The sequence below is a fragment of the Lasiodiplodia theobromae genome (assembly GCF_012971845.1).
Source record: "Lasiodiplodia theobromae strain AM2As chromosome Unknown scaffold_1, whole genome shotgun sequence".
NCBI classification, from domain to species: Eukaryota; Fungi; Ascomycota; class Dothideomycetes; order Botryosphaeriales; family Botryosphaeriaceae; genus Lasiodiplodia; species Lasiodiplodia theobromae.
In genome coordinates, this window is record NW_023336399.1 from 398,751 (window position 1) to 424,235 (window position 25,485).

The 25,485-nt window shown below is 54.0% G+C and overlaps 7 protein-coding genes across 7 annotated transcripts; 1 reads left to right on the forward strand and 6 right to left on the reverse strand.

The window, feature by feature from the left end:
• Positions 1 to 1,499: 1,499 nt before the first annotated feature.
• On the reverse strand, positions 1,500 to 2,457 carry LTHEOB_119 (uncharacterized protein; the record flags this gene model as incomplete). The annotated part of the gene is made up of 2 exons (XM_035508706.1): positions 1,500 to 2,313; positions 2,378 to 2,457. 2 exons carry the CDS (start codon positions 2,455 to 2,457, stop codon positions 1,500 to 1,502), a joined length of 894 nt encoding a protein of 297 aa, XP_035372121.1.
• A 2,044-nt stretch (positions 2,458 to 4,501) lies between these two features.
• LTHEOB_120 (2,3-dimethylmalate lyase) lies at positions 4,502 to 5,481 on the reverse strand (the record flags this gene model as incomplete). The annotated part of the gene is made up of 2 exons (XM_035508818.1): positions 4,502 to 5,272; positions 5,347 to 5,481. The coding sequence occupies 2 exons, from the start codon at positions 5,479 to 5,481 to the stop codon at positions 4,502 to 4,504; spliced, it is 906 nt and encodes a 301-aa protein (XP_035372122.1).
• A 426-nt stretch (positions 5,482 to 5,907) lies between these two features.
• On the reverse strand, positions 5,908 to 8,203 carry LTHEOB_121 (uncharacterized protein; the record flags this gene model as incomplete). The annotated part of the gene is made up of 3 exons (XM_035508929.1): positions 5,908 to 6,508; positions 6,582 to 7,603; positions 7,676 to 8,203. 3 exons carry the CDS (start codon positions 8,201 to 8,203, stop codon positions 5,908 to 5,910), a joined length of 2,151 nt encoding a protein of 716 aa, XP_035372123.1.
• Positions 8,204 to 9,177: 974 nt separating this feature from the next.
• LTHEOB_122 (Formylmethionine deformylase-like protein) lies at positions 9,178 to 11,271 on the reverse strand (the record flags this gene model as incomplete). The annotated part of the gene is made up of 4 exons (XM_035509040.1): positions 9,178 to 9,400; positions 9,454 to 10,509; positions 10,565 to 10,780; positions 10,829 to 11,271. The coding sequence occupies 4 exons, from the start codon at positions 11,269 to 11,271 to the stop codon at positions 9,178 to 9,180; spliced, it is 1,938 nt and encodes a 645-aa protein (XP_035372124.1).
• A 5,892-nt stretch (positions 11,272 to 17,163) lies between these two features.
• LTHEOB_123 (Neutral amino acid permease) lies at positions 17,164 to 21,711 on the forward strand (the record flags this gene model as incomplete). Its single annotated transcript, XM_035509151.1, has 3 exons — positions 17,164 to 17,400; positions 17,457 to 19,940; positions 19,990 to 21,711. 3 exons carry the CDS (start codon positions 17,164 to 17,166, stop codon positions 21,709 to 21,711), a joined length of 4,443 nt encoding a protein of 1,480 aa, XP_035372125.1.
• A 628-nt stretch (positions 21,712 to 22,339) lies between these two features.
• Positions 22,340 to 23,501, reverse strand: LTHEOB_124 (Chaperone binding protein; the record flags this gene model as incomplete). Its single annotated transcript, XM_035509262.1, has 4 exons — positions 22,340 to 22,892; positions 22,950 to 23,119; positions 23,183 to 23,293; positions 23,352 to 23,501. The coding sequence occupies 4 exons, from the start codon at positions 23,499 to 23,501 to the stop codon at positions 22,340 to 22,342; spliced, it is 984 nt and encodes a 327-aa protein (XP_035372126.1).
• Positions 23,502 to 24,443: 942 nt separating this feature from the next.
• On the reverse strand, positions 24,444 to 25,052 carry LTHEOB_125 (Translocation protein sec72; the record flags this gene model as incomplete). Its single annotated transcript, XM_035509373.1, has 1 exon — positions 24,444 to 25,052. One exon carries the CDS (start codon positions 25,050 to 25,052, stop codon positions 24,444 to 24,446), a length of 609 nt encoding a protein of 202 aa, XP_035372127.1.
• Between the last annotated feature and the right edge of the window lie 433 nt (positions 25,053 to 25,485).

Consider the following 25,485-nt stretch of genomic DNA (forward strand, 5'->3'; position numbering starts at 1 on the left):
CGAAGGCAGCGTACGGAAAGTTGATTTCCGTACAGAGCGTTGCGTCTTCCGGGTTACAAAGGTGAAATGTTGCTGAGACATTTGACGCGCGGTTTTTCTCATGAGCCTCTTCGCTAATGGTATATAGCTCGCTCGTACTGTTCCAATCGAGTCCAAAGGTTGCAGAAAAGGCATCGCATACTTGCTGAGGCAACCACATGTATGCGAACTCGGGCAGAAAGCTCGCATTGAAGGTGGTTGATGACAGCTGTCGGGAATCGGAAGTAATAATGCTTTTTACAAGTACTGATGTAATCAAATCTGCATCGCCGCTCGTCTTTACATTCAAAGTCGAGTTCCCGTAGAAACGGAAACTATCGTACCCTCCAAGAATGAGGCTTCCATGGGATTGTCCTGGCAAGCAGCATATAAATTCACGTTATCAGCTCTGATGGAAGAGATCAGGCTTACTGTAGTATGCTCCAGCAGTGTAGCTCCAGGTTCGGCTCGTAACATTCCCGTTCCTGCGAAGTCTTTCCAGAAAAGATATTTCGGGATCGGTCGAGTTGGCAAAAGATACATTTGAAAAGGATAGCCCGAATAAGCCAAGCCAGTATGATGGAGCAGGGAACGCGGCAACCAGCTGATGCGAAACATCGATCCCGAAAGATACGTGATCGAGGCCAAAGTAAGCTGCGTCGTCTGGGAAGCCGAGCGAACGGCCGATGTCAAGTGAGTAAATACCCAAATAGGTCCATGTAGAGCTGTTATCTATTTCGAAGAGTCCACCCCTGCTATCAGGACAGCTTGTATCATTTCGCTTGCAGCCTTCTGGAATTACGGTGAAGATAGATGAAACCGAGAACCCAGGGAATACACGAACTGACTGTGGGGCTGGAAAGCCTAGTTCTACTCGAAAAGATGACCAGGGTCCGTCATCTCCATCCCTGTACGAGGTAAGTCAAAGCTCCCGTGAGAAAATTCCTTCTTACCAAATGCCGCTCGGATTCACAACCACTGCACCAGAGCTTTGTTGTGCCCAACATATCGAAACCAGCATCAGTAGGACAAAAGCCTCCTGATATCGCGACTTGTTACCCATCTCCAAGAATTAGTAAGGCGATTTGGTGGTCAGCTGAAGTTGCTGGGGGGGCTGTGGGGCGAACCGCCTTTTTAAGCTCAGTCTTGTGCTGTCGCACAGTAAAGCAGCTGCGAGAACCATGCCGGGCACGGCGCCAAACAATTCCTGAGCTGCAAAGATGCATATATTGTGTACTACGTCCCTTGATATTTTTTTTTCAGCATTACCCTACCGCCACTTGCCAACTGGATGTGCGGCACGTCCGCTAAACCTCGTTTGATACCTTGAGACTTGATTAAGATAACTCGTTGTACACAGAATGCCCCCAAAAGAAGCCTAGGTAACGCATCCATCTCCGTTTTCTTGCACTTGCAGCAACGCTTGAAACGCCGAAAAAATGGTTCGCACAACCAAACGCCAGAAAGCCGTCCCGTCCCACCTACCTCCCCGACATCCACGCACTCGGCCACCCGGCCTTCCACCCCGCCGCATTACCCAAAATAGACGGCCGATACCTCGGCAACGCCGTAACAACGCTCTCCCTATCCGCCGGCACCCTCCCATCCCCCTCCCCCTCCCCCTCCGCTCCACCCACGCCCCTTCCATCCTTCCCTTTCCCCCCCATATCCCCCATCTCCATCCCCCCACCCCCCTGCCCCTGCTGCTCCTCCACAATAACATCCACATCCAACCTACTCCCCTTAAACTCCCTTCTCAGCGCCGCCCGGCTGGCCGCGCGCTCGTACCCCTCGACCTCGCCGCTCGGCCGTCTTGCTAATTGATTGAACCAGCCCAGCCGCGCGCGCCACGCGAACAGCGCGCCGCAGGCCCCCACAAACCCTACCGATCCGAGCAGGACGCCCGCGATGGCAGGGCCGGACATGGTGTACGCGGCGGCGATGGCGTAGGATTTTTGATCTGTTGCTGTTGACGTACTCGTCTCGCTTTCTGACGAGGAGGTCGAGGAGCCAGCAGCAGCGGTGCCGGTAGCGGTGGCAGCCACCTCAGCCGCCGCGACCATGGATTCGGCTGCGGCGAGTAGGTAGGCCTTGACGTCGGTGGGGAGGGCGCGGTACCAGGAGGGGGTGGGGACGGTGGTGGTCGTTGCGGTTTGCTGGAGGACGAGGACCTCGGAGGCGATCCAGCTGGATGCCGCGGCTGGGTTGGTGGCGGCGAGGGAGAGGATGGAGAGGGGGAGGCCGGTGGCCAGGACGGATTGGATGGAGGAGGAGAGGAGGGCTGCGGCGGCGGATCTTGTTGGTGGAGAAGGTGGGTTAGTTGGGTCGACTGGGGGAGGGATGTGGATGCGAGACTTACTCGTCGACGGCGGTGGTGGCGTCGTCGCGCTTGAGGTGGGCGGCGGTTATGGTTTGCGAGGCGGCTGGGGTGGGAGTCATGATGTGGAGGTGGCTGCCGGTTCGTGTTGGCTGCAGTGGTGCTTGGCCATCGTGTCTGCAGTGTGGGGTGAGTACGAGTTCATGCAAGCAGTGAGAGGAAGGACTGACCTCTGAGGACTTGGCCGTGTTGTGACGATTGGAGAAGAGGCGACGCGCTCAACGCCGAATGACAAAAGCAGTAACAGAAAAAGAGAAAGAGCTGAGAAAACCCGCGAGAACATCTCGAATCGTGTGTTGACCTGCAAATTAAGGAAAGGGAAAGCAAAAAATAAAACGACGAGAGACCAGCACCCACGCGTAAACCTGCGCAGAAATTCAAACACGAGGAAGCTCGAGGAAAATAGAAAACAAACGGCTCGCCATAGGCCTTACACGACTCGACCAGCGACTGAAAAAAAGCCGGATGCTAGGCTTAGGGAAAAGGTCGGGTCACAATAAAAAGGAGGAATTACATATACGAGGCCGCGGGCGGATGATGTTCAGATGATATACAAGGATTGTGGAGGCGCGGAGGAGTCTCCACCGGCTGGCAGAAGCTCAGGCGCCGTCTGATGTGTGACAGGGGGCAGATGTGATGGGTTCGCGCCGGGTGTTTAGTTCCGGCTAAACGGGCACGATCCGCTCAGAAGCGGGATGCCTGATGTTACCTTGAGACGGAATCAATTCCACAATAGCCAGCCAAGCTAACTCACTATTCATGAATAGGGGTCCTAATCCGTTCCGCTCTTCGTATTCAGCCTTGCCAGCTAGCTGCCCGAAGAAGGTGTGTTCGTAGCTGACAGGCGCTAAGTGGTTTCAACGGCTGCTAAGCAAGTTTAGGCTCACGCCACGGTACGTAGGGCGAAGCCACATCAAAGGGTGACGAGGCCCTTGTTGATTTGAAACGCGCCGCAGCCGCTTGTCTTTTGTCTTTCCCTACAAGCCACACCGTTGTTGCGCACCATCACCACACCGGAGAAGCACCGAGCACTCAGCGACGCTTCCGCGGCGTGAAGGTTAGAAGGAGCCGTGATCCGAAAGATATTTTTGGGGTAAGCTGTTTTACTGGAGAATTAGAGGAACAGGACGGTCGATCATTTGGTCTTATCTTTGCATCCAGCTTGGTGGTTCAACTGCGTTCCATTCCGGTGGGAGTGCCAGCCGCCAAGTTCCGTGTGTATAGTGGTTGCCAAATGAGCGACTCCACACCACACACGCGGCGCAGCAATGGAAGGACTCCGCCCCCGCAACGGAAATAATCAACAGTGGCATCGGCCGAGACGATCCAGAAATGTCCAAAGAAGAAAACGAGAAAAAAGAAAAGAAAAACCACAAGTGCGCTGTGAATTCCAAATCGTCCTCTTAGTGAATCGCAGGGACCTCGGATCTGCGTCACTCGAGCCTCATGGCAGGACCCTTATCGGGTTCCACGGAGTCAGGAGACAAGATCCGTGACGCTATAGCACGTGGCTGGCAACTTCCACGAGGGTACCCTCGTATACTTCATCACTTTCGTCCGGAGGGCGACGCGCGAGCCAGGCCGAGGACCGTGACGGAGCTATCGTCTCTCGCCAACGACAGACAACACCAAGTGCAATCTCCAGCAAGAAGCTTGTGGCAGAGCCGCGGGTTTCGAGAATTTTTAGCCAATGTTTGTTGTGATGTGATCTGCTTCTTGTTATTCCCTTGAATCATGGACCGTGGGGCACACCCGACTCGAGTCGCTGGAAACACGAGTAAGCCGACCAAAAAAGCAAATCAGCAATAGAGATCTGAAACGATGGATGGGCTAACTTGATTTGGAAAGGGGACGAACAGGACCGATTTCCACTTCAGTTCGTCAGGGCTTCACCTCGGCATCGAAAGGCCATGGCTTAGGTGACGTCTGCAATTCTCAAAAGAAAAGAACAGACATATCGCGAAAGAATCTGTTTGTTTTGAAGTCGATAAAGCATATCAGCGGCCGTCGCTCGTGGTATTCCCGCCGAGCCTCACAAGGCCCTCCAATAGTCGTGCAATTTGCCGTCCTCCACATATCACACCTCTGAATCAGCAATGCCGACTCTTACGCGCCCTTGGCACCAAACGCCTTCCCACCCGCCGCCTCATCCAGCGCCATACTCTCATCCAACCCACAAACCTGAAAGCAGAACTTCGGCGTAAAGAACTCCGGCGCACCCACCACCCCCGTCTCCTTCAACCTCTCAAACCCCTCCTTCATCGCCACATACGCCGGCGCGATGCTCGCGAACGGGAAGATGACAACGCGGTACCCCATCTCCCTCGCCTCATCCACCGAAATCGTCGGCGTCGCCCCGTGCTCGACCATATTCAGCAGCATCGGCCAAGGCGCCAGGTCCCGCACCACGCGCCGCGCCATCTCCCTATCCGTCACGCCCTCGAGGAACCCGACGTCCGCGCCCGCCTCCCTCGCCGCCTTCAACCGCTCCACCGCCGCGTCGTAGCCCTGCCCCTGCAGCGCGTCCGTCCGCGCGATAATCACAATATCACTGCCCACCTTCTCCCTCGCCGTTTTCGCGGCCCGGATCCGCGCTGCGTACACGGAGACGTCGACGACTTCCTTGCCCGCCAGGTGCCCGCAGCGCTTCGTTTGGACTTGGTCCTCGATGTGCAGGCCGGCCACGCCGCCGCGCGCGTACAGCTCGACCGTCCGCGCCGCCATGATCGGCCCGCCGTAGCCGGTGTCGGCGTCGGCGATGAGCGGGATGGAAGAGTCGAGCTGGGCGATCATCGAGCTGTGCGCGACCATGTCGGATTGCGTCGCGATGCCGAGGTCGGCGTGGCCGAGGCGGGAGGCGGTGGTGCCGGCGCCGGTCTGTGGGGGGAGTGTTAGTGTTGTGGATGGGGAGGGAGAGAAAGGGAAGTAGATAAGGCGATGGTGAGGCGCACCATGTACAGGCAATCGAAGCCGACGGACTGCGCGATGCGGGCGGAGAAGCCGTCATGGACGCCGGGCGCGACGATGATGTCGGTGCCGTGCTCAATGGCCTGGCGGAGCTTGTTGGCGGCGGTGTTGAACGACATGGTGAAGGTAGGGTATTCTTTGTGCGAGCAATTGAAGCTGGAGCTGGGCCGGACGGAGCCGGTGGCTCTGATAAGATTATATATACATCAGGTAGGTTTTCACATTTTCCGTTTCGCAGGCGGTCCTGGAGCGTGCGGCCCTTCAATGTGTGGAGCTTTCGAGAGTCGATGGTGACGCCAGTTGCCCCGCGGGCACCGATGTCGGCCATGACTCGCGCTTATTCCCGTCGCATTTCCTGCCAATCGTCGCCCCGCTGATGACGATGTCGGAGCTCCCACCCAGACCATCCTGACCTAAACAACATCACCACCCGTCTACCTCTCCAATCGCCCTCGACCACCCATTCCGGCCGGTCTTTGAACCGCCGAAAGCGCAGTCAATGCTGTCAGACAACGGCAATGCCACCACGGAGATAACCGCGACAGCTATCTCCTCCCATAGAACAGCACATCCGGCCGATCCAGCACCCACCGCACCGCCCTGCTCCTTAGCCCGCTCCACTCCGCAAACCGCCTGATCTCGACCTCCGTCACCGTGGCGCCCGTGTACACCGCGCACGGATGCGACGCCGCCACGCGCCACATCTGGCCCAACCTCAGCACGCCCGCCGCACCCAGCCTTGTACCCGGCCTCTCCAATCCACCACCCGTCGCCGCCGCCGCCAGCCCGTACAACTCCTCAAACACCAAACTCGACTGCACGCGCGCCCACCCGCGATACAGCGACGCGTTGAGCGCGGCGTCCACGTACGGCGCCCCGACGGAGACGGGGAAGTTGGCGTCGACGGCCAGCACCCACGGCTCGAAGTCGGTCAGCATGGCGTCGAGCGCGGTGCTGGTCGTGCTGGACATGGTCGACGTGCCGGTGTGCCCGCGGAAGGGGTGGCGCTCGGCGAAGGCGTGCGCGGTGGATGCGCCCGAGTGCTGGGGGAACCAGGCGTTGGCGGCGCGCGGGTCGATGACGAGGAAGGTGGAGGGGCAGGTGCCGGGGGCGAGGAGGTTGTTGGTGCGGAGGGTGTTGAAGTGGCTGGGGTGTGTTAGCGGGGAGAGCGAGGTCGGAGGGAGAGGCTGAGGTAAGATGTGGGTGAGAGAGTGCTTACCTGCGGTAGTTCTCTATGCCTGTGTGTGCCATCTCGATCCAGTGCAGTTTGGCTTTGGGCTTGATCTTGTCGGCGCCTGGCATCTTGTCGCCCCAGTTCATCAGGTCCTCGGTGATGACTTCTTCCAGCCTTTCCCACGCCACGCCTTCGTACTCTTTCTCCCGGTACACAACGAAGCCGAAGCTGTTAGTTTTGTCTTCAGGATCTTCAAGTCGCTCTATCAACTCTTGCACCCATGGCTCCGGCTTCTGTTTCTGCGGCGGAGGGCCGAACAGCTTGCTCCTCTTCTTCGGATCTTTCCCTCGCACCGCCTTGTTGGCGTCGGCCTGGTCATTCAGCACCATGAAGTATTCGAACTGAAACGGGAACGGCCCGACGCCCATGGCATGCCTCATCTGCGTGATGCCGCCCGCAAATATGCCCACCGCCGTCTCCGCCGCCGCGCGCATTTTCTCCCTCTCCTCCGCAAATTTCTCTGGCGAAGGGGGAGACGACGACGACGCCGCGCTGCTGGACGCCGCCGCCGCCGCCCTGGTGAAGCCGTACCGCGAGATGCGGAAGTTGTAGTCGACGTCGCGCTCGAGGTCGACGAGCATCGACAGCCGCGCCAGAATCTTCGTGTTCTGCGCGTCCGGCAGCCGGTCCTGCGCCTTCATGCGGTCGAAGGCGGCGGCTTGAGTCCCGCGCATGGCGCCGATGCGGCCGACGATCCAGCCGTGCGCGCGGGTCGCCACGTCGGCGAAGAGGGCCTTGGTGTACGCGTCCCAGAGCTCCATCAGGGGCACCTCGGGCTGCTCGTGGCGGCGGCGGTGGTCGTTGATGATCTGGTCGAAGGGCGCGAGGTGCTTGGTCATGCGGTTGTGGGCGAGGCGCAGGGATTGCTGGACGGAGGGGTCGTTGAGGTAGGTGAAGACGGCGAGCGTTTTGCGGAGGAGCTCGGTGGCTTCGTATTCGTGCTCCAGCGAGGAGAGTTTGCGGCGCTCCCAGCGTTGGATGGACATGGGTGGCATGCCGACTTGGATCTGCTCGGGGCACGGGTCAGCCAGGAGATGCAATCAAGTGACGAACGAACGAAGAGAGAGAAAGAAACCCACCTTATCCTTCAGCCCCTTCACCGCCCTATGCAGCCAGACCTGCCCCCTCTTCTCCATCATCTCGTCATCCACCACGAGCCTCGCTTCTCCTTCCCCCACCCCCACCAAACCCTCCTCCGACCTAGGCGCCATCATCCAATTCACCGTCTGCCAGAACCTGTCAAACTCCTCGCTCGCCTCCCACCGCTCCACCTCCGGTCGCCTCAACCACACTCTCTCCCTCTTCTCTTTTCCTTCTCCTTCCTCATCCTCCTCAAACCCCCACCCTCTACCCTCCCCACACGCGTACGCAACGAACCCCGCGTACAGGTTCCGGTAGTCCCACACCGCATCCCGCACGTAGTTGCTCGCCCGGTAGAAGGGGTCGGCAGTGAGTTTGTCGTGCGACGCGCCCCAGTACACGCGCGGCGCGCCGTAGCCGATGGCTGAGTCGTAGACGGTTGGGTGGGCGTGATGCGCTGTCGACGCGGCGAGGGTGCGGAAGGGGGTGTAGGGGGGGAGGGGTCGTGGGGGGTTTGGGGGTTCCATTTTGGGTAGGTAGGTGGGATGGGTGATGCGGGATGGGATTGATGGATGGCTGGGGTTGCGGGACCACGTGAGCGCGCGCGCGCGCGCGTGCGTGTGTTGTCGGTGGCGGTTAGGTATGAGCTCCACGGGCGATGCGTGGATGAGAGCGCTGGGGCTCAATTTGGGCGGATGTAGACTTTTGGTGTGGTCTTGTAGCGACGAGCAGTGTAGTCGCCACTCAAAAGCGATTGAAGAAAAGGAACGGTAGGAATAACAACGACTATTTATTTTCTCTCGCGTCGCCCCTCGCTATCGCTTTACGCGAGTGTAGGATGATGCCACCCCGTCAATAGCGCCGTTGTAGCCTGACGCCACAGGCCATTTTTAGAGGTGGTGCCTGGCGGGAGGGGACCGTGCGTCGGCTTCTGGAGCGTCGCCGCTGGTCATGGGGATGATGGAGTCAGAGCACGGTGGGCTGCGGGGGATCTAGGCTGGATATGCACCTCTAGACTACTTTAAGGAGGCAGATGAAGTGGATAATCGAATGGTGGGGGAATTCAACGGTACAAATGTGCCCAGATACTGAAGCGGAAACCCTCGGAAATATCCGTGTTATGTGGGCAGATGAAGCTATCGTCCGGATGTCAATGTATAATTGTTAATTCGACATCTTCATTCGGGCGGTAACTTCATCTACCCATGATATGAGCAAAAAATTGATTCACGCTAAGTAGCTTTCGGCTATAGTATCAGCACTGAGGTGATGCTCTCTTCTTCAGAGCACCAACAGTCCCCTCGACCCCAAATCCAATTGTATCTACCGAACACCTCTCGCCGGCTATGACGTCCGCTGACTCTCTTCGTTTAACAACCCCGAATCGCAATTTCATATTTGCGATATTGGAAGGGAGAGGCTGAGCCCCTGAAGTCTGATCGCCGACCACGTCTTTAATCTGCGAGAGAAAAGCCAAGTCAGTGACAGAGTTGCTTCAGTATCAGGGCTTCAAAAAGCTTACATCTGGATTCTGCGTAGCACAGATGAAAGTAGACACGGCGGCGCTATAGCTCGCGCCGTTGCACCGGAACGCAAAGAAGCCGGCGCAGATGATCAGGAACGTGCTGCCCGCGGCGATGCCGTAGGCGAGCAGAAGGTTTCGTGGATCGTACGTGTAAACCGTTATCCGATCGACCCGCGTGACGTTCCAGGGTGCGCGTTTGCTATTTGTCGTTAGTCTAGGTCGCAAATGACGAGACTGGCGGCCGATATATACCTGAAGAAGTCCCTGGTCATCAGGTTTAACGACACGTTCTGCGCCAGCTCCTCGATCATGAGGCCTAGAGGCTTTTCCACTTCCAGGCCGGAGCTGGTGGAGTAGTACATGCTGATGTTCCGAGCCATCGCCACATACTCGGAGGACTTCGTCAGTACTGTTTCTTGGATGCTCGCTGAGGGATCTGAGACGATGGTGTTTTGGATCTTGGTGGTGCCGATGAATCCCAGTAGATTTTTCGCCACGCTTAAGAAGAATGCTGTATAGAAGACTTCTTCGGTGGCAAAGGGGCTGTGTGCTACATCCTCGGGGTATAGAGGCTTGAAGGACTGATTGAATTTGTTGAGTAGCTTTGCGTCGGTTACATGGACGTCCTGGATGCCACTCGTCGTTGTGATGTTGACTGTTCTCGAAATATTCCAGAGCTGGCAAGTAAGGAAGGTTGGAACAATTGTGTTTGTCTCTGGTGCGCGGTCTGCTATGACCACATGGAACTCGTTCTTGGTTCCATTTGCAAGCCCAAAGTCAGCGGCCGTGTCATTGGCAGTCGGGATCCGGGCAAAGTACCCGATCTGCGTACGTGTGTCTGCGTGGGAGTATTCGAGCTGCTGAAAGTTGATTGCTGAAATGTTGAGAAATTTAGAGTTGTGGGTGTCAATCTCAGTGGAGTATCCTTGAGAACGAAGCGCAGCAATGGTCGTGTTTCGTGACACTTGAGAGGAGGAGTTGTCGCATTTCAGGCCAGGGGCCACAAAGTCGATCATGTAACTTGAATCTGCATCCGTAAAAGGTCGGGGGATTGAAAAGACCTCTCCGAAAATAGCACTTGACAATGCCAACTTCTTGAACTCTTCTGCAACACGATGGTTTCCGATAGTGATATCGGAGTGCACGATAACGCCTTGCGTGTTTACCCATATCGAGAGAAGCTCTTTCAGGGGGATGATGTCCTGCGGTGCCAGGGGGACTGGGACATCTGCAATGACCAGGGTTTGTGCAAAAGCCGCTTTTACCGAGAGCGAAGCAGGGGTCACCAGGGTTATAAGCGGAATGCACCTTTGCGTATTGATATCAGTACTGCTCTTGTGCTGTTGGATAGAAATCAACCTACCACGCAAGAAGTGCTAGTACACTTCCGACTTTCACTTTCGAGAGCATCTCCCAGCTGGCAAAGGAGACCAGCGTTTGGGTCGCGGAGAAAGCAGCGTCGATTCCTTGAACAGAGATGTATTTCTCCCGCAGAGTTTTCCATAGCCACTGGAGAAAAGCAATGTTTGCAGCACTGCAGAAGCAGCACTTGGCGAAAAAGGCGAACGCATTACCAATTCTGAAGCTCGTTAGCCAGAGTCCTTGAGCAAGTGAAAAACTTGATTACCGAAGTGCCCATTGTTGCTTATCCCTGCTTTGGACTTCTTGCCCATCTAGCCATTCGTAATAAAAGTGATGACCGAGTGACACGCTGATGCCGATGAGCAGTAGTATGACCATGAAGACTGGAGCCACAAGGTAGCATTGCCAAGATTGTTGCGGTCTGTCGCAAAGGGGAGTCTTGCTCTCGCTCGTAATATTTGTGTATACGAGCGGCTTTTTGCTGTCAGCTGATCGTGTAGTTGAATTTGACGAGGAAGTATCCAACGATGTTATGGTTCCAGAAGATTCCCAGAGCGATCTTGTTGCCGGTGGAGACTGCCTCTTGGGACTCATATCGAGGGATTGGAAAGATTCGGACGATTCAATAGGTTGGAGAAACTTATCACCCGAGCCGGACATCTGTTGATCAACTGAGTCCTGCGGTTGAAAGGCCTGAGAAGACGGCATGTTGAAAGAGCAAGTTGAATCGGGGGTTGCACTGCACACACGCTGCGACACAAGACAACCTGCAGGTCCCTGGAGATTATTTAGGCATGGGAGCTGAGAATGAAGACGGAAATCGTCCTGAAGGAAGACTCTAAAATAAATTTTTGGGCCAATTACTTCACCAGATCGCAGTCGGGCTAAGTTTCACAACATTACTTGTCAGTATGGGCTTCTTTCAGCTCTGTCGGCACTTGGTGCCTAATACGGCTCTGTCGCAGACGACTGCATCGCATTAACGGTTAACAGTATATGCAGCTCTAACATTCATCAGAAGCAATTGGCACTAAATCCATGCTCGAGGCTGTGCAGCGTAAGACACAAAGTATTGTGAGCATTAGAGGTGCGGCAAGTCCGAACTTACGTCGATTTGTCGCAGATCTCGCCAATGCAAGGAATTCGGTCTTCTCGTTCCGATTAGATTCATTGGTCCATTACATTTTAGACTAAAGAGAAGTGGCGATGGCTGTGTTAAGCCTTCCTCCAATGAAAAGGCGCCTCGCGTAGGTGGTACTTCGCAGCCTAATCATCCTTGCACACCTCAGCCCCGCCGCCCCCACGAAGCGCGACCGCTGACAAGATTTTATTCTCCTAACTACGGTCTATGATGCCTGTGCGATAGCTTCAAACAATCCCTGGTATGTTCTGCAAACCGCTCTCGATACAGAAAGCTGATGTTCCAGGGTGGGAAATGAATAGATCAGCCGTCATGACACAAACGAATCACGGCCCGACCGGGAGTGGGATGCCCACGGCACTCCCAACCCGCATAATCCCAGTCCGCATCGCGGGAGCTGTAACGCGAGCGGAAAGTCTGTGGGACGAAGCATTCCAAAGCCTGAGCGAAGAAGACCGACAACATCTAGAGCCGCTGAAAGCCGACAAGCTGGGCGCTCTTGACAAGGCTCTGAATGCCGTCGAAGAAAAAAGGCGAAAATGTCTGGAGCAAAGATGGACGTTCAAAAAGCCAAATGGCGAGCGAATTATCCTCCGAGATCTCTGTGAGAAAGTCATTGTGTGGATAGACAAATTCAAACAGATCGGTGATGCTGCCGTCCAGTACGATCCGGGCCATGCATCCTTACCATGGGCTGGCATCCGCTTCATCCTCCAGGTGCGTTATGCTTTTCAACGAGGGAAATCGAAACCTGAGCAAAATAGGCATCTATCAACGACCACGAGACATTCTGCGCCATGCTCGAAGAAGTAGAGCATGTTGCTCACGTGATCGCTCGTTGTGCTATCACGGAGGGCCTGTACTTTGACACGAACTCGGGCCTTGCCAATTTTCTAGACAGCCGTCTCACAGCCCTTCTCAGAAGCCACTTAGTGAGCCTATATGCCGCTGTATTACGGTTTTTGACCAAAGCTGGTCATTACTATAACAAAGGAACTTCAAGTAAGTTCACGAAATCAAGCCATGAATCAATGGATAAAAACTTATTAACCTACACTACAAGGCCGAATGCTCAAGAGCATCTTCATTCCCTCAGAGGTCGCTCTGAAGGACTTTCAAGATGCGATTTTGGAAGGAGAAGTACAGGTTATGCGAAGCCTCCAACTCATTGAACAAGATTGTAAGTTATACATTTGAAATATTTATCACGAGAGGCTGACATCAACAGCTTTACGTGTTATCTTTGACCAACGCAATGGTAAGATGATACAACTTTCCCAGCCTATATTGAGCAGCTAAGATGTCTAATGCTATCTTAATTTTTACTTGTAGAAACATGTTGCCAGATGGAGAAACTTAGACAGGACCTTGAGAGCCCAATTCGTCGATTTGCGAGTCAACTCTCGCAGCTAGAGGATGAAATGAAGAGTACGTAGCAAATAACCATGAAATTATGACGCAACTAACAATAACAGAGGATAAACGACAGGAGCTACTACGGTGGCTGTCGCAAGTGCGTTGTGCAGATCACCACAAGTTCATTACGAAAACGCGATTGGATGGATCCGGTGCTTGGCTTCTCAACAAACCTCGCTTTACCGAATGGAGAAAGTCAAGCAGTTCATCTATCCTCTGGCTCCATGGGATCCGTACGTATATACAACTCATTCGATTGACAACCCTCGTGGCTGACATATCAAGCTGGTTCGGGTAAAACGCATCTAGTGTAAATCTCCCTATTTTGTTGTTTAACTGCATGCTTAAGTACAACAGGTCCCTTATGATCGACACATTAATCCGTGGCAACAACGGAGCTCTACAAACGGAACTGTGCGCCTTTTTCTACTGCAACAGAGACCCGGCCGAGCCAGAACGGTCTGATCCCGATGAGGTTATGCGATGTATACTCAAACAGCTCTGCTCGAGAACAGCCAACCAGCCAATTCGAGCTCCGGTTGCAAAGGCCTTTCTTGAACGGATGCAAGAAGCTGAAGATGATGGTTTAGATCCTTCAAAGCTTTGCCTCCAGGATTGCACTGACTTGATCATCGAACTTCTCGAGAAAGATCCAGCAATCATTGTGATTGACGCACTTGATGAGTGTGACCCAGCTCGACGTCATCAATTACTAGAGGCGTTGGACAAAATCATTCAAGAGTCCTCGAGCCTGGTGAAAGTATTTGTTTCTAGCCGCGATGATGGAGATATCAAGCAAAGATTGAAGAAATCTCATAACATCTACATTGACGCATCAGACAACTCAGACGACATCGAAACATTCATTCGGCATGAATTGGACGATGCTATCAAAGGAGGTAGATTGCTTGGGGGTAAAGTCTCGGCGGACTTGCAAAATCACATACAAGAGCAGCTTACGCGCGGAGCCCATGGCATGTGAGTATCCTGAGGGAGCTACAATTGAGGCCCAATTTGACCAACTTTAGTATAGGTTCCGTTGGGTCAGTTTACAAATCCAGAATATCTGCGACACTCGCCGATTCAAACTCGCGGAAGACATCAGAAGAGAGATCGGGAAACTCCCAAAGACACTCGAAGACTCTTATAACACTATCTACGATTCGATCCAATCCCTATCGGATTCCGCCAAACTTGTGGCAAAAAGGGTAATTTCATGGCTCTTGTGTGCTCAGTGGCGTCTAGGAGAATCGCTGCTCAGGGCCGCCATCGCGATCAACGGACCAAAGGAGCCAATATCCAAAGACCAAATTCTCGACATCTGCTGTAACTTTGTGGTATACGACAACGTTTCAAGAATATTCCGGTTTGCCCATCTGTCAGGACGAGAGTACCTTGAAAGTCGTCCCGAATACTCACCCGCGGAAATCCATTTCGAGGCTTGTTATGCATGCCTCAACACCTGGAACATCCCCAGAGTTGATAGAAAAGACCTTTCGAAAGTATGGTTATACTACGCCGCCCAGTACCTTCTGTTCCATCTTGAAAAACTGGAGTTTGCAACCCTTCTCAACCCCGGTCACTTAGACAATAGCTTGCAACGGTTCATTGGCGTCGATGACGATGTTGGCCTTCCCTATCTTGACTGGGCTAAGAACATTTCCAACACTTTTTACTTTGGCCGTGGCTCTTATCTGGACTTTTCAGAGGGAAAAGTCGAACTTTACGGGAACTGGGCCAACAGCATCACTCTAAGTCACCCCTTGAGCCTTTTTGCAGCGCTAGAGAACTCTTCTGTCGTGAAGAGAATTCTCCAGACGTGTACACTACGACTAAGCCAGGGTCAAAGAGATGAGTGTGTAGAAGCGGCAGCACTGCGCAGCAACATTACTGTGCTCAAGCTTCTGCTTTCAAACGGTTTCACATTTCCCATAGAGGTCATACCTCGCTTACTCAAACATATCCCCCGCGACTTGCCTGGAGAACAATCAAAGGATCTGGAGCACCTGTTGGAGGAGATAATAGCTTTCGCCCAGAAGACAAGCTCCTCCATGCGGCGTCGTATGGTTAATGCCGCACGTCAAAACTCGTCCGCCCTTTTTATCCTTGTACGGCATCTGTACTTCCATAGGCCGGAGCTCAAGTTCACACAGCAGAGATTCGAAGATGTGGCAGTAGTGAGCCGAGACACTGAGATTTGCCGCTTCCTCCTTTCTGAGATCTCTGAATTAACGATAACTCCAAAAGTTTTCCAACAGTTTGGTCTACTTTGGCGAAAGGAGGATAGAGGAACTTGCATATGCACTTTACTCTCCTTAGAGGCCAATGCGGAGAACTTCAGGAAAGCCTTTGAGGCTTTGGCAGCAATCTACGAAGAGCCGGGGCCATTCCAATGCCCAATACATCGCACCAAGTTCGAGAAAGATTGGACCATTGAACCAGGATTCAGATTCGAGAAAGATTGGATCATTGAACAAGGGTTCAAAAATGCGAAAGAGGCTGATGTTGGTGGGAAAAGGATCCTGAGCGGCCTTCTCAAGTACGACACCGATCTCGTCATGAAGCATGCTCCACTCGACGTTATGGCCAAACTTGCAGACCCACAAACTCTCGACCTGTTCTTGTCCCTACATCGTGACACTCCAGTCACAGTAGATGATTTGGTAGCTGCGGCGATGGACGAGAAGGAGCACGCTTTGGTTAAATTCCAATCGCTACTAAACCAAAAAGACACGAACTCACCGGTCGCTGTGTGCGAATCTTTGATTCTGATCAATCAATTGATGACGATCAGTGGTGGGGTGGACTTCATGAAGCTTTCCTTCGCGCAACACTATTTTCCACCGAACGATATCGCCTTGCAGTATGCCCTTCGGGCCGCTGCTGCAAAGAATGACTCGGATATGGCATGTTTCCTTCTTGATATAGGCGTTGATGCTTATGCGACAGATCGAAGGGGACACACTGCAGTTCAGATAGCAAGTCGGCATGGAAATTTTAAGCTTGCCGAGCATATAAGAATGATGGGGTAAAGGATTGCATTTTATCAACGTCTTCCTGTTCGAGCTTGATGTTCTGCCTTTATACCAGCGGGGTTCTGATGTCCTGATCCCATCTGGATAGAGGAAAATAACAGTATAACCGAAGCGGTTCTCCAAAAGAAACAAGCCGATTCTTTCGTAATGGTTCCAGTGTCACAGACAGAATATTATCTGACCACGCTAAAATAAACCTCGACAATTCAGTTCATTCCACTTCTCTTTTGCCCTCAAAGAGACCTACGTTAACCGGCGTGGCGTAGTGGGTAAGGCGAAGCCTTACATTGGGTGAGGTAGCAAAACTACAAAAGTACGGCTTTCGATTTCGAAATGTGGCTATGCCTTTCGGGATGTACTGCTTTTTAATGGACCTGATGCATTTAGCTGAGCTGGAAGTGCATTTCTTGGCTATTTTCCTGCGGTATAACAGATACACTCCTTGTATAGCACGTTCGCTTTTGGGATAAGTTAGCTGTTCCCTCTTTAGAAGGTCGGCTCGTTTGCATACACCTCTTTCGCATTAGCTCCGAGCGTCCTTATCTGCTTGAGAGGGCTGAGGTTTTCAGCTCGCTCTCGTACAGGCTCCACCCATCACGAAAGATCGGCAAAGATCTCGGATGTAAAGCCGCACACTGGGCGGAAAAATTGGATTTCAGCCTCATTAAGCGACAAAAAGTAGATTTGTAGAGATGTGGCGAGCTGTGTATCGCATGGATCGGCGTCGTACGCGTCAGAGATTGGTGCGCCCGTTCTGGCCCCCAAAATGCAAGACCCAGGGTGCTACCAACTTCGTACATATTGGCAATACGTGGCAGAGGGACGAATTCGAAAAAGAAAAGACGATAAGGGAGAAGCGCTGATCGCAATCGCTCGCAAGTCAGTTTGGCGGCTCGTCCGTGGTTGTGTCTCGTTGAGATATATTCCGGTAGCTAGCATGCCACTGACGCCGTTGTCCTCAACGAACAAGCCAATTCCTTCCCCGTTCTTGTTTTCCTGAGAGCCAGCATGGCGGGTGCTGCGGACAAATCAGAAGATGAGCAACTCGACGAGCTCTGGCAGCAGGCCAGAGGCGAATACGAGAGATTGACGAAGAGAAGCCTCGACAACGCAGCTCGTCTTACCCCCCAAGATCTAGAAGCGAAGCGTGATGAGTTCTCTCAGTCGGACCGAGGGGAACTGGTGAAGAAATCAGCGGAAGGTGTTTTCCAAGTTGCCAAGTTCGCGGCGGAGGCGGCATCGTCGGTGAGTGTGTGATTCTACATATGAGGCATGAGAGTTGCGCCTGACTCGCTTGCCAGGTTTTTCCAGCAGCATCCATGGTAATCACCGCCCTGTCTGCTTTGGGCGATACCGTGCATCACTACCGGGCCAACTTCATTCCAAAGAACGTGCTGGAGCAACTGCAGCGTGTTGAAGAATGTCTCGATCGAGTGGAAGGTTATTTCAGGATTTACGAGCAGGGTATCGACCTTGATCCACGGTTAAGGGCGACGACTATGCAAATCCTCGTCGAAACACTGCGTTTGTGTACCATCTACACCAAGGTGGCTCAAGACTCTAAATCTCCTACTGGCGTCATCAAAAACCTTTTAAAAGCAGCAGTCAGATGGGACGGCGGAATTGCATCCAGACTGGAGGAAATCAATGAAATGAGCCAACGAGAGCTTAACAACAATGTCGCCGCTCTTCGGGTCTCAGACATTTACACCAACGATAGCAAGATCCGCAAAGCCAACTCGGAGAAATTGAGGAGGTACTTGCAAGTCAGCGGAAATGAGGAATCCTGGACCGACATGCAGGAATCACTCAAGACGACATCACTTCCCGGAATGGGCGACTGGCTCTTCGAGTTACCGGAGGTTAAAACTTGGATCGACATCGACAACCACACCGGGAATTCAGTGCTTCTTATTGACGCTCCAAGCGGCCATGGCAAGAGTCATCTTTGCTCTCGAATCATTCGGTCTCTAGAGGAGCGGCGGGATAGGCAACAACAAAAGACCCGGATGTCACTCGCGTGGTATTTCTTCCCGGAAAAACATACCGAAATGGGTTCCGACTCAAAGAGGAAAACAACGAAGTCAGACGAGACCGAGCGTATCGCTCTCGATGAGGCTTTGAAAAGTCTTGTATGGCAACTGGCCGAGAACGATGGGAAATTTCAAGATTTTGTCATAAAAACGCTCGAGAAAAGTCCTGCAGCACAGTCAAACGGCTTGAACATATGGAACATGCTTATTATGGCGTTTTTCAAATGCCCCAGGCAGGAGACGCAGAAGCCACGGAAGGTCGTATTCTTGGTCCTTGACGGATACGGTAACCTCGAAAACCAACAAACGGACCACAGTATTATCAAGGCGATCATAGAGCACGCGAATTCGCGTTCCAGGCGATCGACCCAGCTCCGAATCCTTCTCTCTGGGAATAAAAGTTTCTACAACCCAAATGTTCACAACCTGACCGCCACCAGCTTCTTCGAAGATGACCAGCGCTCGGACGCGAAGATCTTCATCAAGAGTTGGCTTGATGAGTCACATGAGCGCTGGGACAGTGGGAGCGAAGGCCACAGAATATTTTGGGGCATACGGAGAGACCTGGTATCCGATTTTACAGGAAACTATCACGATCTAGAGGCATGGCTGCACGAGGTTCGACGTTCGAGCGACAGGGGACTGTCGGATCTATATAATCTTCAGGGAGAGGTCCGAAAGGGTCCGGAAATCATCACGCAGCGTAAACTGGAGATGTTGAATGAAGAGCTCGGAAGCGACGACATCGAGATCTTTAACGAACTGATCCTCTGTATGGTTTACTGGTGCACCTGGCCTACCGTTCAGCAACTCAACGCCTACCTTTCACTCCGGCTTGGAACAAAGTTCAAAACCTCGATCGATGCCGGGATTAACGACAAGTTTGCACGACTTGTGTCAGTTGAAAATGGACGGATCGTGTCGTCCAGGCTTTTGGGATTCTTTCGTGAGAATCAAATTACGACACTGAACATTACTTCAGACAAGGGTCAACATGAGGACCGGCACAATAGCCATGAGGACAGTGTGGCAATCCCCAAGTGGGTCGTCGAGTATCTTTGCAACAGAAAACCGACCGACGTTATAAACACCGACTTTATCAAGTTCCTAGTCGAGAAACCCACGGTATCAAAACCCACCATCCACTTTGATCCCGTACCAAGAGCCTTGGACACGATCGACTTCTTTCTCCAAACCATGGGGCAGAAGCATTACTTGGAGCGTGCTGAATCGAAATATCTATTCGAGTATACCTCCATATGGTTACCAGATCACATGTCTGACTTCGAAGACGAGCTCGGGAATCTTCCAGATGAAAGGAGAAAAGGTCTGGGGGAAGCATTGTATCCTGTCTTCATGGATGAGCAGGTCGTCGAAACATGGATGTTGAAGGGCGATATTGGCGACTTTCTATGGACAGACTGGCCGCGAAAGGTGCGAAAGGCACAGAAATGGCTGGCAAATGACGGTGTGATAATTGGATTCCGCGTACAAGCAAACGTTCCCGAAGACCACTCGGCCATCGCACAACAGAGAGTCCAAGAGGATGTTCCCGCCCCTGGAACCTCTGATGTTGAGATTGAACAGGAGCAGACCGAGGGTGGAGCAAAATCAATACAGAACGAACAACCTGCCATAGAGTTGTATGAAATTCTTGACGCTCCATCAAAGGTTGTAGCATCTCAATGGCTCCAGGAAAGCCGCTGGCCGGCCATAGATGCTTTGAATTTCTTGCTGAAGATATTTCGTGAGGTTAGTTCATAAAAACTCCGTTCATCAAGCAATGACTGACGTTTCTTAGATATATACTTCGAAACAACATTCAGGACGACAAACGCCTTCTGCGTTGGATCGAGAACTGTACGGCTTGGTGGGAGACTTTCTGGATGGCAAGGGTTCGGGCTCACTTTCTCCAGAACAGATCGCAACAGCTGAGAAATGGGCTTTATCTCTGCTCGCAATTCCAGAGGCGCAGTCACGCCGCAACACAACACATGACATTCGCCTCGCTGAAACCTTCATGGGCAGTGGCCACAAAAAAGGGTTCGAAGAGGCAGAACGACGGTGCGAGCTCGTCAAGATGCGAGACCCTCTAGATATCAAAGCTCCGCTATGTCTTTCTCACGCCCTCGAGAAGAAGAATCGTACAAGGCAGGCTCTCGACGAGCTTCTCAAAATACGGCATAATATCCAGAGTTCGAATTTCAGGAAGTCCGACCCTGACACATGGCAAAAAGAGCTGGAGCGATTCTGGCTGTTATGCGATGGCACTAACAGTTCAAAGGAAGCGTTCACGGCATGCAGCTATCTTTCGAACGAGTTTCCAGAAGAGACGTTTCCGCTTGACAAAGCATGGGAGTGGATCATGAAACAAGACCAACTAGATGCGAGCTTCGAAATTCTGGCCATGAAGCGGAGACCTGGTGGAGACAGCATCCTATCCAACCTGTTTCACTCGAAGGCTCAGTCCGACGACTTCCACGGAAAATTCGTCTTTGCCGCTCAAGGCCACCAGAGACTCGTCTTGGAGACGTATGAAGACGCCATCAAGGCATGCAAGTCTCCCATGGATGCCGTCCTTCTCCGATACCACTATGGAAAAGCACTTTACCAATGTGCTAAAGTGGAAGACGCTTTGAAAGCCTGGGAGGAGAGCTTAGACCTACTCCAAGAAGCTAGGGCATCGAACGACAACCCTTCAACAGTCATTCGATCCCTTAGTCGTGTTGCCGAACGACTTGGATCAGCATATCTTGAGATCGTTCTCAACAGCAAAGACACTCAATCTTTGGCGTCTTACGTCGACAAGCTAAGGCAATCCAAAACACAAATCGACGAAAAACACTTCCTTGAAGTGAACTACCTGTCGCTGCTTCTAGCCCGCGCGTACTACGTCACGGGCCAGCGCCAGAAAGCGGTTGCCGCTATCGAAAATCATCTTTCGACAGCTTTCAACCTTCTCGAAGACGACACGGACGACAACGACTGGAATGGGTACTTCATGCTTGCAGAGGCTCTCATTCTGCTCGAGGATGATCGCAATGCACGCGCTGCGTGGTCCCTGATTGTCAACGTTCCAGATGCAGATCGCGCGCGCGACCTTTCGATCACCTGCGATGGTGACTGCGGGTGGATATGGTCTGGTTCGAGCGATCTGCAGAAAGACATATTCATTTGCAGAAACTGTCCGCACATGCATTTTGAGAATGACTGTCACCAGCTGCTCTTGGACAACAAGCTCGGGCATGTTTGTGGATCCAACCACGATTTCTTACAAATTACCAAGAGGAAAGGGTCGGAAGTGGATCTGATAAAGCTCAAAAAGGTGCTTGTCGGCAAAGTCGAGATGAAGATCGATGACTGGCTGGCCGGTCTTAAATGCCGCTACGGAATACCATCGACAGAGTTGAGCTTGCCAAGCCGGGCTGTGGAGGCAACACGCATAACCGGGTGGAAGATTCGTAGGCAGATCAGTACGGCAATGGGCTTGGGTCGGACTATGAGCTCCAAGCTTAAAGCCTGAAATAGTGGAGGAAACGGATTTTAGTGAGAGCCGTAATCGTCATGACGATGCTCAAGGATCAAGACACAGACAAGGCAGATTGAAGTGATGCTAATGTATTCATATTTTACTTTCTTTCCTCTGAGCAATACAGAGATGATGCTATGCAGACCTCCAATGATCCGAAACCACCCCAGACACTAAAAAAAATATAAGAAAAACTTTCGACAGACCTGGGTATATCGCTCATCTTCTCCTCACGCGCTCTCTCCTCCTCTCTCCGTTGCAGCAGTAGCCACGCTCGGCTAGGGACTCAAACAGCCAGAAGAAAAGTCGGAAATCCCCCATCCCCTCTCTCTATCTCTGTCGCTCGTGTCGCCCCTTTGATGATGATGACAATGACGATGACGATGGGAGGGGAATGATGACAAGCGCTCGCTTAGAGGCTGTGCTTTGACCATCATCGGATGCGAACCGACATCAACCCATGATGACGATGACGATGAAAATGAAAAGCCGCCCCCTCCTACATCCGTACTCCCTTTTTTCCTTCTCTATGCAAACAATAAAGCAATTACTCCCGCAGACGTCATTACAGATAGTTCATTACAGCATCCCCATGCCTCAGCTCTCCACTACGCTCGAGACCCTACGAACTGAAGTTGTAGTTCTTCGTCCGGTAGTCATCATACGAGTTGGGAGGGCTGAGCGCCGACGGCGCGATGTGGAACGCCTGGCTCTCGGCATTCGACGGGCTGGGGCTGGGGCGGTAAGCGGGGTGGTCGTTGCCGAAGTGGTCGTTGCCGAAGCGGTCATCGGCGCCCCAGGCGAGCGGCTGACCGGGGTGGTGCATGCCGTCGTCATCCCTGCCATCAACCAGAGGCGTGTAGATGGCCGCAGCAGCGTTCGCACCGCCGTTACCAGCCGTCGGCAGCGGCGGGACGGGGGGCGCGTCACCGAAGTCGCTGGGGTCGTGGTGGTCGTAGTGCGATGACGCGGTCTCGATGTCGTGCGTGTTGCTGCTCCACACGCCGTTGTCGTCGTCCGACTTGGCTGCCGCCTGGTAGGCCGTGGCGCCGCCGAAGTACGACGTGCCGTCGGCGCCTGGGGGAGTGTTTTCCTCGGCGCCGACGAGGACGCCGGTGCGGCGGTAGACGGTGCAGTAGTAGAAGGAGATGATGCAGGTAGCGATGAAGAGGGCGCTGGAGAACGGTTAGCACGGTGTGACGTAGGACTCTGGGAGAAAGGGTTGTACGAACGTGATGACGACGCCGAAGCCGATTTCAGCCTTGCCGAGGTTGCACTTGATCTCGGGGCCGTAGGCGAAGGTGCTGCAGTTGCCCTTATCGGTGTCTAATTCTTTAGCGCCGGCGGCGATACCGTCTGAGTTCCAGGTTGCGATGCAGATGAAGGCTGCGAACCAGAGAACCTGTAATAACCCATGTCAGCTCGAATGCCCAGACTTTATGCGAACGTGACACGGGGCGCTTACGGTGTAGATGAAGTCGACAGTAGCAAAGGCGTAGGCGTGGGCGAACCGCACAGTTCGACTCCACATGGGCACGGCGACGAGGTATAACAGGGCGGGCATGGTGAGGAAGCACTGCGCGCGAAAGTTAGCGGAGGCTGCATGGGGCGGAGCCAATTTGAGGGGTGCTTACCAGAGCGAAGAAGTACCTCACTCTACCGTCGGTTGTGCCATCTTTGGTGAAGATTGCGATAAGGATGCAGCCAGCGACGAAGATGAGGAGGCCCTGGGTGGCATGGCAGGCCGTCTTGGCCTTCTGGATTTTGCTCTGCTGGACGCGCATTGTTCTGGTGTGGAGGAGAACTGCGGAGAAGCGGGCAGGGAGAGCCTATTTAGGCTTGGATACGAGGTGTGGAAGGCCGCGGTCTCCCTGAGCTAGGCGGTGAAGCGGCTGGGAGTGTTGTTGTTGTGGTGGTTGGGTCGTGGATTGTAGAAGCCCGAGAGCAAGCAGCGAGTGAGAGGTGCAGCGAGGGTGGAGGAGAAGAAGTACTCGTCGGGCCTGGGTCTCAGCCTCGATCGGTCTGCGTAGGCGCAGCAAGAGGGTTGTTTACCTGAGGCCAAGGCCCGCTCATTGCGCGGACGGGACTCGTGTCGCACCCTGCTATTTTCGAAGCAGTGGCGCAGTGAGGCTGATCCTTGACCGCCACCGTTCCGGCCCGACCGTGGGTCGGCATCGCCGTGCCGGGTGCGGTCACGCAGCGAGCGCATCGTCAGGGCACAGGTGGAGTTCGCTTGGAAAAACGTCCGTCGAGCAGTGTGCGACGTCACCACGCGAGCAGCCCGTTGGCGGCCGCCGTTGAGCGGCACAGTGGTTTCCAAGCCTGCGGCTCGGCGGCCTTGGGACCTGCAGCAGCCGTCGCTTCCCGCCCGCTCAACTCAGCCCCATCCTGTTGCGCGTTGTGGCCCTGTCAATTCCCGCACGTGGACGGGAGCACTTTGTGCTGCTATTATCTATCTACAGTCATTTTTACGACCCAGTAGTCCCACAAGAAGTCCCATGCGCGCCCGCTACGCCAGTGCGCCTTTATGATCTCCGGCTATCGCATAGTTTCCGCCGACCGCGTCCTTCCCCAGCCTCGACCATGTTTCATCCATAGACTCAGCATCATCAAGCCTCCACACAGCCCCCCCTCACCCCGCATTCTGTGCCTCTGCCTTGCATGTGAACTCCACTAAGCCTTCGATCTCCCGTTGTGCTGTGCATCGAGCCGTCCCGGGTCTCCACTCAGTCGCTCTTGCCCTTCTCAATGGCCGCATCGATGTCCTTGGCCAGCGTCTGCAAGTCGGCCTCATTCGGCTCGAACTCGCGGGCCTGAATGACCCAGTCGCGGGCCTCCTTGGCGCGGCCCATCTCGAGCAAGCAGCGGCCCCTCCTCCACCAAGCCTTTGCGTTCTGCACGCGCTTGAGGTCGACAGACGTCTCGGCGTCGACGGCGCCCGAGGCCCAGTCCTGCAGCGACATGTAGGCCTGGGCGCGGTTGGCGTACAGGCCCGACAGCTCTTCGCGGACCAGGCCCGACGGCTCCCACGGCGGCCGCCCCGCCGCCAGCTCGATGGCCATGGTGTAGCACTTGGCCGCCTCGGCGTACTGGCCCTTCTTGAACGCCGCGTTGCCCGCCTCGCGGAGCTTGGTGATGCCCGCGCTGCGCTTGGGGTTGACGGGCACCGGCGGCGGCGGCGTCTGCCCGGGCGTCTCGAGCGTGAGGAATTGCCGGTGCAGCTGGTTGAGCTCGTCGAGCTCGCGCTGGACCGCCGCGGGGACGTTGTGCGCCGAGATGGCCTTGGTCTGCGGGTCCATGTGCAGGGGGAGCTGCGTGTACGTTTCCTCCTCCATGGCGGGCGTGTTTGCTTTGCGTTTGGCGGCGGTGCGGATTACACAATCGCGTGGCGGGTGATCGGGCTCGGCCGAGTGTGACTGTCTTCTTCGATTGGGCAGAGCCGGCTGCAGGGACGTGCGCGTGGGTGTGGTGATGTTCGGCGTGGATGGTGTTGAAAGAGGACAGCACGACACGCACAGCTGCATGCAAGGGTTCCAACTTGGCGCTCAGCCACAGTGGCTTCGAGCGAGCGCTTTCGGCGGCCAATGATTCGTGCCTGTCAGTCTCCACCGACCTCCAACACCCAGCCACACCGCACAGATCCCGCCGTGCGCATCTGCGCCAGCCGGATAGCCGCCCAGGGCTTCTGCCAACTTGTTCACCGCTGCCTGGCTGGTGACGAAATATGCTTCGCTTGCAAGCGCCGGAACCGCTCATGACCTGCCAGCG